At 40.7% G+C, this 15,452-nt stretch overlaps 1 protein-coding gene and 1 pseudogene across 2 annotated transcripts in view; one reads left to right on the forward strand and one right to left on the reverse strand.

Moving 5' to 3' along the window:
- The first annotated feature begins 275 nt into the window (after positions 1–275).
- On the forward strand, positions 276–11,992 carry LOC117560256 (annotated as a pseudogene).
- A 186-nt stretch (positions 11,993–12,178) lies between these two features.
- The window catches only part of cabp2a (calcium binding protein 2a), a 39,334-nt gene continuing 36,060 nt past the window's right edge, over positions 12,179–15,452 (reverse strand). For both annotated transcript variants that reach the window (XM_034237086.1, XM_034237087.1), the window contains 3 exons: positions 13,631–13,740; positions 13,361–13,508; positions 12,179–13,096 (listed from right to left, as the gene is read on the reverse strand). In XM_034237086.1, coding sequence (XP_034092977.1) covers positions 13,071–13,096; positions 13,361–13,508; positions 13,631–13,740 — 284 coding nt within the window. In that variant the 3' untranslated portion in view covers positions 12,179–13,070. The remainder of the gene's footprint in view (positions 13,097–13,360; positions 13,509–13,630; positions 13,741–15,452) is intronic.

The following is a 15,452-nucleotide window of genomic DNA, read 5'->3' on the forward strand; positions in this document are numbered from 1 at the left end:
TGTTTCTCCACTATATTTAATGGTAAAATGTTGTACTTTGTAACACTATAAACGTTTACACGAGTGCTCTAACTGAGATAAGGATATTCTATTGATTATTTTTGATTTTTACTAGTGTAGTTTTTATTGTAAGATATATTATGTGACAAGGCACTTTCACAGCCTTGTTTCTACTTTCGATAAAGTAAGAATACTTGAACACTTCTTCCAAGTCTGGTATACCTACCTAACAGCATTTTAAAAACATATGGTATTTTAATCAATCATTTATCGGTATGGAAGACTGGAAAGGTAAGTGAGAACAACATTCTGGTCAATCATTTTATGTATCTAATTTTAGTTTTTTTTGCAATGATAATAAATGATAATCTTTTTAAGGTACTTGCTTGTTCTTTTAACAACTTATTTCATCTGTCAAAAAAGGGTTTTGGTAGGTACATTTTTTGTTTGTTTGGTGTTTTGATACTAACTCTAACCACGAGGGTGCAACACTAAAACATGCTTTAAATGGATCCAAAAGCATTCAACGTTTTCTTCCGGGAGAGTTTTATTGTGGTCATGCACTCTAAGCCCTTATCTTGAAGAAAACTCACCTGAATAAAACCATGGATGCATTTAGTCCTCTTTAGAGTATGGGGTAGTGTTGCACACTGGTGGAAAAAATTAGTATTACATCAAACACAAAAATAAAATCCCACTGACAAAAGTTCTTCTTTGATTTGTTTTGTATGGCAGTGGAACATTTCCTTCATAAAGTCATCATTCAGTAGCATATCGCAAACATTAATTACTAACTATCATACTGTAGATTACATGGATGAATGGTCATAAATATTTTATGTGGAAAGAGGTGGAAGATGTAATTGACGCTGAATGTTGATAAAAAAAAGTGATGGCTTCTTCAAAGAAAGACGAAGCAAGGTAAGAATCCGTACTATATGTTTGACCTTTATGCACATCAAGAAAAGGTTATTTTTTACATACAATCATTTGCAAGTATTTAAGACTCAAAATAGGCATAAGTACTTTTGCCCTAGTAAACTTTTCTTTTTACTCTTTGTGATACAAGGAATTATATTATTATATAATTATTATAATTATACCTAATTTATTAAGAGTCTGGTGATGCCTGTATTGGCTGTTTTAGTGTTTTGTTATTGCCTCAAATTGCAAGTGGGGTAACTGTCTATCAGTTTAATTTCCCTAAGTAGGCCTGTATGTTTTTCTCTCTATAAAATATTGTCTTTTCAAAAAGTAACATCAGAGTAAGTACTTAGGTCATCTTAATGACAAGTAAAAGTAATTTTACTGTTGGTATGACAATAAAGTTATCAGAGGACATGCCTCTTTCCTTTTCAAAGAGTAATAGGGTGAAACAGAATTGTCCAGTTAGGTCTAGGAAACTATCAGGGTTTTGGTTAAAATTAGAACAAGGCATAGTCATTATGTTACATGTGTAGTAATGTGACGTAGTAACCTTTTGACTCTTCGTTTCACATGGGACATGGACACCTGTCTTCTGGATGCATGTTGAAAGTAGAAAGCTATCTTTTATTGTTAAAACACAACACAAATGAATTTCAGATCGAAGACACACCAATCAGTGCCTAGTAGATCTGTGAGCGAGTGTTCTGAGTGGTCCATGGATGGCCAACCACCTTTCAAAGAGTGAGTAAAAATAAATTCACTGCCTCAAATTAATTATGGTCACTAACTCTCTTTACATGTTGTGATCTAAAAACCTTTCTCTGAAAAGTAGGTACTTTTTCTCAAGTAAGGTTTTACATGTTTGTGAGACATCAATGGACCTGCCTCTTCATTTAAGAAAAGTACAATTTAAATACGTATTATATGCCTCGATTATTTAAATGAATGTATTGCCTGTAATTACTGAGTTTTGGTGTTTTGTAATTGGATAACATCTCAGCTTAGTTTTGAATATTCGGACACACAACTAAAGCATAGACAAACCCACTGTCATGACCGTTAGTATAATGTGCACTACACAGGGCATATGCTCGTATGATAGTATTCTTGCTGCCGCTATCATATTGAGAGCACTATAGCTTCCTAAAGTTATGAGTTTGTCCACTACCTCCCACTCCTGCACAACTTCAAGAAACTAGCTAGCACATGCTTTAGCTATATGCTTTTCCTTTGTTTTCACTGCACCTAAAGCAAACAAGAGCCAAGCATTTGCCAGGGATTAGTTTTGCTGATACGCCGGGTTAGTCATGGCTGCTTACTGATTTCCATTGGTCTCCAGTCAATGCAACACATGTAGCTTGTGTCAGTTCCTCCACTTTCTCTGCTATTTTACTGCCAAGCTATTCATGGTAAAAATCTGCACTGGAATTGCGGGAGGAAGTTGGGGTCAAAATTAGTAATTTCATTAATTTGCTTTAATTTGCTTTTTATGCTTTAAGGTTTCCATATTAATTGCAGGGGTTAAGATGTTAATGTTCCCAGCCCTAGTTTCCACCTGCACAACATAATCTTTTCAAAAAGTGATGAAATGTCTCAGTGAGTACTTGGATCATCTTAATATTAACTACACTGAATCTTGATAAACAGAATGCCCTGAAAGTTTCACTTAAACTTTGTTCCAAGTGCATGTATGGCCAACCAACTTTCAAAGATTGAGTACAAATAAATTCACAGCTTCATATTTGCTTCACACGTTTTGATGAACTCTTCATGTAGTAGGTACTTTTGCTCAAGTAAGGTTTTTGTGCAGTACAGTCCCGAGGTATACAATAACACATTAAAATATAAGAACACTCAATAATTACAAAAAAAACACAAAAATAACCGTTTACTTCAAGTAAGCAGGATATATAAAACAATATGGTGTACATAGTGCAAATGAGAGTGCAAAAATGTGAGTGCAAAAATGTCCATAGCAGTCTAAAAGTGACTGGTGCTGGATTTTGTGTGTGTGGGGGGGGGTGTTAAAGTCCTGGTCCAGTGGGGGTAGGGTGGAGAGGTGAGATAGAGGGGAGAGAGGGGAAGAGTCTACTGTCTGTCTTTCATAAAAAAGAATTGTCAGGAGTGTCTGCTGACTCCACGTACAAGAAGGAGGAGGGCAAAAGAACTGTCACAAGACATTTTGATTTATACTATTAGTCATTTGCAAGTTAACATGGCAAGGCATATTTAAAAATAAAAATTATTTGAAATCATGTGATTAAATGTGTCAAAAAGAAACTACTAGAAACTTTAATTTAATTTGGTTTTTGGTAGCCCCTACCAATCAAAGCGGGAGTTTTGCAGTTAACAGTAAGCCATTCTTTCATTCTATCCCAGATCCTACCTCAAGTTCCAGGCTCCGAAACACATTGAAGTCATGCAGACTCAAAAGCTCATCAATGTGTGTGACAAAGCCGAGGGGAATAGCTTCTACAGGAGTACTCAGATGCAGATCTGCTGCTTGAATACAACGGTGAACATAACACGTGTAAATGAGGCAAAAATATCCTGTAATCGTGAAATGTTGCAATTGTTTATTAACACTTTTATTTTACAGATATCTCGTGGTAAGGAACGCCACAACTCTGCACAATCTGAGACAGGTGAGTAAATACTACAGAAGTAAACACTAGTACCTTTGTCTTTTACACATTTTTATTTTGAAATGTACTGCACCTGGAAAAAAACGAAACAGTTTTGTGCTGAATGTTGTGGATAGATGTTATGATAGGTTTGACAAAGGGTAAGGCAATGGTATAAACCAGGGGTACTCAAATACAAATCTTAAAGGTCCAAAATAAATGTTTCAATAAGACAAAGGTCCGTTTATTACGGTCATTCAAACTTTTAAATAATTGCAACAAGATACTTAACACGAGGTTGCAAAAACTAAAATAATCTGTATGCAGCAGTTTTCATTGTTATTGTGTCTGTGCTTGACCCCTCAGAGTCGCAGTGTAAGAGCTGCACAGTTATGAATAAAGACAGCTGCACCCTCTTTCATTCAGCATTCCCATTATTGCTTTATAAATGTATTCCCCCTTGTGTGTCCACTGAGGTTCGTCAGGCCCAACACATCTTCAACAAACTCCCCCTTTGCCTCATCATAAAAACTCACAAACACCAGCAACTGAGCATTGTCAGTGGTGTCAGTGGACTCACCCACAGCTAAGGAAATGCACTGTGCATTTTTTATTCCATCACAAAGCTGATGAATCAAATCACCAGCCAGTATTTATGTTCTTCTGGTTGCTGTGGAATCTGAGAGGGGGATTTGCTTGATTTGACCTGTTATTTCCTCTTTTTGTTTGCCTTCAACATGGTCTCCATCACTTCAGTCATGCATTCTTTTATACTGCAGTTATTATCCAGTGGAAAGTCCTTACCTACTGGCCTAGTTAAATCAAAGTGGTTACTTTTTTTTGGCTGGGCAGTGTAGTTTTACACACCGTCTGATTTGACTTTCTCAGGACTTAAAACAGTTTTTTGGGGGCAGACCCCCTCAAAGAAAAAAATATATTTACACACGTAAGGTCATCATCTTAATAGTTGTGTATGCTCATCCGTGAGCAGAGCATCAAGTTGACATGTCTATTACAGCTGAATGCGGCGATTACCATTTTGTTCAGCAAAACGCCTCACAAACGTATTAAGATCAACAGCTTCAGTGCGTTTTGATTCAATGCTGAGTACAGCCAAACTGACAGTCTCTTCTCTGTCAGTGTAGACCGCAAACACCTCATTCCTTCAGTGCTTGGGTCCGAATGCTTCTCGTTTTGCGCCGTCCAGTTCAAAATGAAATCGCCGCCAATCGTATGTCCACGCTCGCGCCAGGACCGGGGGACGTGCATGACGTGCATCTTGTGCTGCATTCACTTGCACTCGGACATTAGAGACTTTCTCTCATAAATGTCCGATGAGCCACAACTTTTCTTTCAAAACAAAGCTGCCAACTGGGGTGGCAAGGCCTATTTTTAGGGTGTCAGTTGCCACCCCGGTAAGTGAAACTAGGCTACAAGCTACAGTACAGATGGAACTAGATGAGCTGTTAACTCTCGCTCTGAATTTTTTTTTGTTTTAATTCTCGCTCTGACTTAGACAGGTTGAAAGAGACACACACATTTTTTCCACCCGCATTCCGCGAAGACCCGCCTACTGTGCCTCTGATTCGCAGATTGTTTGGGGGAAAAAAACGCTGACTGGATGCTGAATGTGATTGGACCAAAGCATTGACACACACAGGTGGAACACAGTGGAACAGTCAGACATGCAGAGCGCTGTTTGCAGTGGACATAGCGGAGAATTTTGACTCGTTGCGAATGCGTTGTGGCGATGTCTCACATATAATACAGAGAGATAATACATATGAAAAGTATAATTTGCTCAGAGTCCGGAGACAGTGGTGGTTCGGTCCGGATCCGGACCGGAGTCCGTAGTTTGAGGATGCCTGGTATAAACCATAAAATGTTGTGCTCTTGATATTATTTCTATATCTTGTTATTTTCCACCCAAAATGTTCACATCTTTAAAAAAAATACTGACTATTACTAAACATAGAACTTTGGTTACAATACTTAACCTTATTCCAGTTATAACTCACACAGACGCCACCCTCTAATGCAGTGGTTCCCAACCTGGGGGGCGCGCCCCCCTTGGGGGGTGGCAAAGATACCAGGGGAGGCGCCAGGCCTCAGATGATTTGAGGCCAAATATCATATTTAGACTTTTTTTTTTTTTTTTTTTTACATATAATTGTAAGGCAATACATGATTGTCACTAAAAGTCTTGTCTCTACATTACCATAAAATATAAAAAATAATTGATTAATTAATTTGAATAAAAATTCAAGTTAGTATTAAAGGCATAAAAAGACAGACATGTATAATTCTTTCTTTAATATAAATGTTTCTTCTGCCCATAAAGTGTCCAAACCAGGCTTGTCTGGATAAGCGCATTTTTCAAACATAGTCATTGTCCATGCCGGTTTCAGTTGGATTATTTGTCACAGTTGCTCCGATCATATCGGTCTCCTCCATTTTGTAGATTATTTACGACTTTTGAATCCACATAAACACATCGGCAAAATCCGGCTTACTTTGAGCATGTGTTTTAAACAGTTTACATTTTTGTGAATTGTTTCCACTTCCGCGCCGTCCTTTAATTTCTTCATTCAGCGGGAATCCAAATAAATTAATGCTGAGTCCAATAACCATCAAAGTCACTCCAATAGTGCTCCTTAATTACGCTTTCGTCCTCCTTTAACAACATACTTCACATTCATCCAGTTTGTGACAGTAGTTGTAACATTTTTGAGACTTTTAAACTTTAATTACCGCTGTTGCCCCCCCCCCCCTCCCCTTGTGTGTGTGTGTGTGGGGGGGGGGTGCAACTTCCAACAGGAGTCATTTGGGGGGGATCTTGGGAAAAAAGTTGGGAACCCCTGCTCTAATGGGTACAGTGGGTGGAGCCCCAACAAATGTATGCCCACCTCAAAACATGGACCCACTATACTGATCCTGACCAGCGCTATTTAATTGATCAATTACTCCAGCGTGTCTGTCATGCAGCAGCGAAGGTAGGCTGTATGCAGAAGGAATACGGGCTGCGAGGCTCTCATTGAGGGGGGATGCGTCAGTATAAAATGTCTCTGACCCCTCAGAAAAATCCCACAGCCCTGCAATCGGGGCTCTCATCTTATGGTATTTTTAGCCAGGACGCCTTGATACACTTGTCGAGGAGCAAAGGCAAAACAAAAGCAGGCTTTACAAACCTCAGAAAGTTATCCCACAGATTTTTGGCTGGGACGCAGAGATAAGGTTCTTGCAGTGGTGACGCCATCCTCTATCAAGAGTAAAAGGAAAGCGGCAAAGCTGCCATATTGGATGGTCTTCATGTATGGGTATGGCTTGTCCTGACTGGCAGGCTAAGTTTATGCAAATGTCAGGGACCGAATGCGTGCGTGTGATGGGAGAAGAATATTTCCCATAGAGTCTAGCAGAGGATGGAGCCTGTGTGAGTTAAAAATAATTCACAGTTTATCATGTTTGTATATAAGCAGGGGCGGCGGTACTGTAGGCTAGGGAAGGCTAAGCCTTCCCTAATATTTGTGTCACTGCATCCTGGTAAAATAAAAATATAATGTATAATGTTTGTGTCTTTGACATTAGCGCTGCTATGCAGCCACCAGTAAACTGTACTACGAAGCCAGTTTAACAGACCCTGGATATGCTCGAGTTATCTTAACTAACCCTAACAAACGAGATCTCGCTAAGCGGTCCTACGACGCTGGTTATCAACTCGGTGAATCAAGCCAGGGTTTCTCTCTCCAGCTGAGAGCGCGTTCACGTGAAAGGGACGGGGTTAGCTACATTTGACCAATCACAAACAGGGACAAGTGTACTGACAGCGCAACATCATACTTCATTAATGAAAAGTAAAATAATATTAGACAAATATGAGCTTTAAACATCCATGACTTAAACATATAATCCAGGATACAAGCCACATAGTTGCACCTGCAAGGAGAATACAGAACAACTGGTTAAAAAATAAATAAACTACCAAGTGTTGAAAGCGTACAACAGTTTTATGATATCACTGCCCCATCTAAAACACGAGTGGATCTGACTTTAATTACATTTGATTTGAGTGTTTCATCAACTTAAAGGTGGGGTAGGTACGTTTCAGAAACCGGGTCGAGATACACTTTTTGTTATATTCCATGGAATGCTCTTAACATCCCGATAGCAATGAATATCTTAAGTGCTTTGACAAAAAATCCATAAGAAAATGTCATCTGTGGAAGCTGTAATTCTTTTTACAGCTTTTTTCCGTTTAGCCGTTTCTCCGGGCCGGCTAAACGGATTGGATTGCCGCCTTGTCTGTTATTACGGACGGGTCGTCAGCCTTCCATCTCGTGCACGCACAAATGTATCTCGTGCCCTCATTGGGCGTGCCGTCATTGGGCGTGCTTTGCAGCAGTACTTCAATGACTCGCCAGCAACAGGCGGCCACTTTCATCAGTCTGCTGACGTCATGTGCGCGTTCATGTGTGTTGGAGGAGGTGCTCTGTAAGGAAGTCTGAAGCAAAGGGCGGATTCTTTTCGGCTGTGTACTTTCAAATTTTACTGCACTCGAGCCGGTTTCTGAAACTTACCTACCCCACCTTTAATGTGTTGTTTAAAATAATACGTCTGCATACAGTATGTGACACTGTAAGTGTTGCACGGCCAGATACGGCTGGAGAAGCTGACTCAGATAAGGAAATATATGATAGGCTATATTATGATATTATATGATCGATGATCTGATTGATGATGTGATATGAATGATAAGTGCGACACGTCGGCGTCTTCTCTGCATACGGCAGTTTAAACTGTATTTCCTGTATCCTGTAAAATGACTTGATAGATTTAAACTCCGTACACTGAGCTCTGATTGGTCAGCAGGCAGTGCCTTCACTGAGTTGATCTCTTTTCTATAGACGCCGGAGGCGGGCAGCGTCAGGTAAAAAAAAGTTATTTAGCCTTCCCAAACCTGAGCCTCACACGCTGCCTATGGATATAAGGTGTAACATGAATCACACAAATGATTTCTTGTGCTTTCTTATGATTGCCAGTGGTGCCCCCTCCTGGTAAAATAGAGTTCCAGTCAGTGACAACAGACTCTGTGATCCTGAGCTGGGGAGTGCCAAAGGGACTGAAGGGGCCCAAGATCTTCAGAGTAAAGTGGACTAAAGGAGAGTGGATCCACAGAAGGGAGCTGGAAGGTTACTCTGTCGTCAAAGATGCTCATCAATTTGAAATAAACGACCTTGAGCTTGGACAGCGGTATATATTCAGTGTTGCCACAGACAATGATGGCAATTTAGGTGAATGGGTTGAGAACTTTGTTTACACAGGTAAACATTTGAGATGACAAACCATTAAATATCTTTACACTGGAGTGTGTGCATGAAAAATAATGTATTTTCAAATGACTACTCTGTTACAGCGGTGCCAGCCCCTCGGCTCTTAACCAAAACACATTCAGAGGCCAGCGCCGTGACCTTGAAATGGACCAAAGGGGAAAACATGGAGGGAATTAAGCATCAGTTCATTATAGCCCTCAAAAGTCATGGAAAAGAGCCACTAGCGATACAGACAAAAGAGTGCTTCAAGACAATCTCTAATTTAGAGCCAGGGACGGAATACACCATCGAAGTCTCAACAATGCTGATCGACAGATGCAGTGAGCCTGTCTCTACAACGATACTCACAGGTGAGGGCTTATATCCCCTGCTTTTATTTTAAAATCACACTGTTCATACTAACATGCTAACTTTTCATAAGTGCAAGAGAATTATATGAGAGAGAGTGGGGGAAAATAAACAAAAGGTGTTTAAGAATAAAACACATTTTGAATTAGAATAAATTGCTCGATCCATGGATAAGTTCTGAGACTAATTGATCTTAATAAATAATTAGTCAAAGTTTGTATGGAATTCCCCTCTAACTAATAGATATGGAGCAAACTGTGACATCCTCATTCATCTATCTCTTCGTGTTGATCCACAGAGGCCTGTTTCAGGAAGGTGCTGTCAAAGATGGGCCTTGAAGACTATTATGATGACAAGCTCACACTAAGCACTGTTCTTGAGATCAATCAAAGTGATACATCAGAGAGCAAACTTGAAAGCCCAAAGTCATATCCTGAGGCTTTTTTGAGGAAACTCATGATGTTAAATGCAAATGCTCGAAGTGTTAAATGTGCGTCCAAAGATGTTGATACAGACAAGCAAAACACCATCAATCCGTTGGACCTGATAACTGCGTTGTTTCTCTGTTCCGACGGCTTTCTTCAGCAACACATGGTTGTGAAAATGGCACTGTGCCAGTTTGCGGTCCCGCTCCTCATGCCCAACCATGACACAAGAGAAATCACCATGATGCTGTGGGCTATGCGCGAAATAGTTCGGACCTTCAGCCCCTCCAAACTGGCATTCAGAAACTTAAGCTGTGAAGAAAGACTTGTGCTCACTGATATTCCTCTGCTGTCGTTCGTCAGGCTGGGGAGGACGAGCCTGTCCAAATCTCAGGTGCTGAACAAACTGCTCAGCAACACTAAGGAGTGTTATGATATATTTTATAATCGTAACATGGAGGGTGGTGATGTACCCAGGAAGATTTCTGAGGGGCTAGTTGAAATGACCTGGTACCTCCCGTGTGGGAAAAAGAACACAGACAAATTCACTGAGCCGCTGGCCGTCGCCAACCTCAGAGGAGACATCAGGGACTTCGACAAGCAGTTCTCATTCCTCTGCCAGACCTCTGCAGCTGTGTACATCTTCTGTGATGAGTCAGAAATTGATTACTTCAAGCATTTGGAACGGATGGTTGTGGAAGCCAGGTTGCTTTTGATAAGCAGCATACAGGGGAAAAGCTTCACACTCAAAACGATGGCAATCACACCTAGTTTAAAGACAACTACTGTGAGCCAGAGGAAAAATACAGAGTCAGAACTGGTAAAGGCCCTCCAGGAATCAGTCCCTAAGATGCTTGGAAACTGCCCAGTCAAAGTGTCGCTGGCAAATTTGGCAGACACAGCTCGCCGCTGTGATATATTGGTTGATGAGGACATTGATGAATGCCAGGGTGTTAGGAAGAATGCAGATAACATCATCCAACACATCGCTGACCCCTCTAAGTTCAAAGAAAAACAACTACCTTCCCAGGGACACATCTGGAAAGAGCTTTCATTGCTCGAAACTGAGTACTGGAGACTGCGAAACGCTGGCAATGAAAACATTGAGGACTACCGCAAGTCTTTAAAAATAACAGAAAAATATCTTAAAACTCACCAGCAAAGATTAGAGATAAAAGCTGCAATGCTTAGATTCTTTCACGGGGTGGCCTCAGAAGTGTAACGCTACTATTTCCTCAAATGGCTGGAAATGGATTTGGACAATCTGTCCCGAAATGAACTGTCGGATCTGAAAGATAAATATAAAGAGCTAAGGGAAAAATGTCCTGAAGACACAGAAAAGATTGCAGAGATTGATCAGAAAATATCAGCTCGTTCTTTACGCCTTGAGCACTTTTTCCGAGAGTGTGACCAGCTGTTCCAATGTGCGAACCACCTGCCAGAATTCAGCAGTCAAAGAAAGACCTTGGAACAACTTCCTGAACTCTGTGCTCAGATGCTGCTAGATGGTTTCCCTCTTGAGCTCGTTGATGGAGATGTTGCAAACATTCCGTTGAAATGGATCACTGAGGTGCTAAGGGAGCTTCACAAGTCTATGCATTCCAAAAGTAAGCTGAAAGTCATCACAATCATCGGAGCTGAGAACGCAGGAAAATCGACTCTGCTAAACACCATGTTTGGGGTCAGGTTTGCAGTCAGCAAAGGCACATGCACCAGAGGGGCGTTCATCCACCTGATCAATGTCAACAAACACGTCAGGAGGAAACTGGAGTGCGACTGCATCATGATAATTGACACAGAGGGACTGAAACCACATCAGATTGTCCAAGATGATCACAGCCATGAACGTGACATAGAAGTAGCCAGCCTCGCTGTAGCACTTAGTGACGCCACAATCGTCAGTGTTTCCAGTGACAATTCAAAAGAGAAAGATCTCTTAGAAATGGTGCTTCATGCTTTCACGAGGTTGAAGAATGTGGGCAAGAAGCCACTCTGTCATTTTGTGCACACCAACATATCAGAAAGTCCTGATGTAGAGAGGAAGAAGAGAGGTAAAGAGTTGGTGAAACAGCTCAATTAAGTGATCCGAAAGGACACTAAGATGAGGAAGGACAACATCACTAAGTGCTCAGATGTGATGGAGTTTGATCGAGACACTTTCAGTTGGTACATGCCTCCGGTTTGGAACGGGACTCCACCTATGGCACCTTTCAGTGTTGACTACAGTGAGACGGCACATGCTTTGAAAAAGAGACTCATAGGGGACCTCAAAAAGTGCCAGGGAAGAGGTGATCTGATGCAATTTATCAGCAATGTGGATAGATTCTGGAAAGGTTTGTGAGACAGGTAAAGATGGCAAAGGGAAAATCCAATTATTTCCCTGGAGCATGTTTTAATTTTATTTAAAAAAAAGAGAGAAGATCAAAGATTACTGAGCAATATAAACTCATTTATTGTCACTCTTATTCATTGTTAATGCATTAAAATGTATAATGAATTTCTTAAAATATCTGACACTGTACAAACATTAAACATGTATATAGTTGCAGAAAATAAGCAAGTACTACTTTGTGACATTCTGTATATTCATTTTGGCCTGAACAAAGAAACAGGACCTGTGACAGGTGTGTAGACCAAAAAGAACAATCCTGTTATTGTTATCAAATTTGTATCAAAAAGATAGTTGACACTGAATATACAACATCTGCAAGATTTATTTGCAGATATAGGTTGTATCGTATCAAAAGTCCTGAATAAAAGTTTTGTTATGTATTTTTGAGGCTGTTTGTGCAATAAAAGTGTATAAATAACCCAATGTCACTTTTGCCTTCTACACTACAATATTCAACAGTAATGACAGTCACAATTTTATGAATGGAAGAGCTTAGATAGTACATTTGTGGTAAATGATAATAAATACTTAAGATTCACGCAGTTTATATAGTAAACTGCATTTTAAAGGGCCAGTTCACCCAAATTACAAAAAGAAAACATCCTCGGAAATCTCAACAGGCCAACTGAACACCTAAAGTAACTTATCTTCTAATTTTAACTTGATTGATAGAATACTGTGTGTAAACTGACAAATCAGGTAACTTCTGTTATGTACTGCAAACCAAATTGTTGCTCGTATGGTATTCACAGTTCAAATACATTCAAATTTAAATCCACTTCTGAAGAGAAGCTTTGAGTAACCATCTGCTGAATTATCACTTTACAATCTCTTAGTACATGTTAAATAAATTATACATTATTACATTCATACAACAGTTACACATCAAATGGATTCTCTTATACTTGAGAGATGTTGAATTAACGGAAAACTACAAACACCAATAAGATTATTGTACATCATGAAGAATTAAACGGTGTGCAGTCCGGTCCATGTTGGTGCAGTAGCGCAATGGTTTGGTGAAGAGTCAGCGAGACATCATTCGCACAAACTCTGTGGAAAAAAAGGTGTAGTGTTATTGTTGAAGGGAAGGGAGTATGGCTTTTAAATACATACTTTCTTCAATACTCCATTTCTGTATTTAGTTAGCCTGAATACCAAAGCAAATTCCTTGTATGTGTGAACATACTTGGCCATAAACTTGATTCTAAATCTGATCTTATTAGCCTGATTGAAAAACAAGCTGAGTGGTGACTGGTGAGTACCACATAAAACAATTGTTTTCCCTTTTATATTTTTCTTTCTGAAATCACATACCTTCGAAGTCCACCTCTCCGTCCCCATTGAGGTCAACATCTCGCAGGATCTCGTCTATCTCGCGGTGGTTCAGCTGCTCCCCCATTAGCTTTTTCATGGCTTCCCTCAGCTCACCGAGGCTGATCTGACCATCACCATCAGAGTCAAACTGGGAAATAAAAAAAAGGAGTATGAAACATTGAAAGCACATACAAATACATGCAATACAGTTGAAACAAGTTAAAGTTTGTGAAAGGGGGTGATCTTTTTGCTACAAATTGTCTGGCAGACCTCTTTGAAGGCATCCCTCAGCTCCTTGACTCCAATCATGTCTGCTGTCTCAGCGAGCATTTTAGGACCCATCAGTTCCACAAAGTCTTCGAAGTCCACTCTGCCGCCACCTTAAGGGGTAGAAAACAAGTAGGCAAGAAATGTTCAGGCTTTTCTCATTCACTGTAGGGAAATATACCTACAAAATAAGGCACTTTATTTATTGCAACTCACGTAATCAATTTGTAACCCACATGTCAATACAAAAGTCAAGTTACATAGTATAGAGAGCAACAAGGTTTGCAAGAAAAATGCAGGAGTCTGACTGTTTAGTACCTTAGTTAAAGTGGACCTATCATGCTATATTTGAACAATATATTATAGGGCCATACCTATATAAAGTATATCAATATATATATTTTTTCAAAATAGCAAACAGATCCTGCATTTTAGCCATGCCTCATTTCGCTCTATTTGACCTTTCCAGCCCTGTTTTTGCAGGGGCTGATTCTGTCACGTAGCTTTAATGCAAATGAAATGCAGCTGACCACGCCCCCCTGCAGGAGAGGGGAGCCTGCTTTGAGATCAGCTGCTGGGCTCTCAGAGGGGGGGAGAAAAAGAGATCTCCGTCCACCGTGTTTTATTCTTATATGATTATATAGAGTCATTATTCATTTGTTTTACAGCTCAATAAATAACAAAGAAGACCTTTGACCGGCACTTTTCTAATTTTGTCCGGAAGATTTAAACTTTAACGGACATGTTGACCGGCGGAAAAAAATCTAACTGACATTCTGCTGCACGGTCCCCTCGTTCCTTGGAAGAGGCGGAGAGGTGGGTGTTTGTCATCTGCTGGTGGACTAATCGGAGAGAATTACAGCGAGGGAGGGATTGCATTGAATAACAGCAGCAGGAGCAAACGCTTGCCTCGGGGAGGGAGAAAAGGAGAGAATAAACAGAAGGACAACCATGCCAACCATACGCGGGAAGTCTTCTTCTTCGCTGCTTTTGTGGCAGACTACAGCACCACTTACAGGCCTGGCATATGTACTACAGCATCTCCAGAGCTTTCAAGCAGCAATGGCCGGCCGTGGCCCAACCCCACATTCCCCTGATAGGTGGAGAGTTGCCCATATAGGCGGAGCTCCTCGTTCCTGACGTCAGAGAACTTTCAAATCTGTATCAGTCTGTATCAGATCCGTTGCAGCCCCATTTTTAGAGATTTGGGTATGGAGGAAAAGAGAGAGGGTTGTGTTTTCTGACACTTGGTGAGTTCCCTGACACACCGGGGACACATATTCTCATGTATAAAAGACGTACAAAAGGCAAATACTTCCTGTGTTTTGGCTTTCTAGCAAGTTGGGCTCTATTATATCCTAGCTATAGATACTGGTAGACAAGAGGCTTGCTCATGCCACAGTCAAGGTGTATGCAGCAGCCACCTCGTCCTGTCATGCGGGATTTGGCGGCAGACCAGTCTTTAGCCAACCGCTTATGAAGCGTTTTTTGCAGGGGATCAGGAGACAGCGCCCAGTGGTGCATGTCTCCACCCCGCAATGGGAACTGCCATTGGTGCTCGAGGCTTTGGTTACAGAACTGTTTGAGCCTCTGGAGCTCTCCTCCCTGTAGGTGCTATAATTGAGAGAGAGAGAGAAGCAAAAAGAAACAGCTTTGCTGCTTGCTTTGAATTCTGCCAAGAAAGTATATGCAAACTGACCGCTCTATCGGTGCACCCTGGATGCCTTCTGGTTCGTGGTGACCGTAGCAGGGCGACACTCAGACCGAACCCCTCCTCTGTTCCCAAGAACCTAAGGAGTTCTTCCAGGTCGAGGGTTATACAGCT

This window comes from Gymnodraco acuticeps, unplaced genomic scaffold, assembly GCF_902827175.1.
Source record: "Gymnodraco acuticeps unplaced genomic scaffold, fGymAcu1.1, whole genome shotgun sequence".
In the NCBI taxonomy this organism is placed as follows: domain Eukaryota; kingdom Metazoa; phylum Chordata; class Actinopteri; order Perciformes; family Bathydraconidae; genus Gymnodraco; species Gymnodraco acuticeps.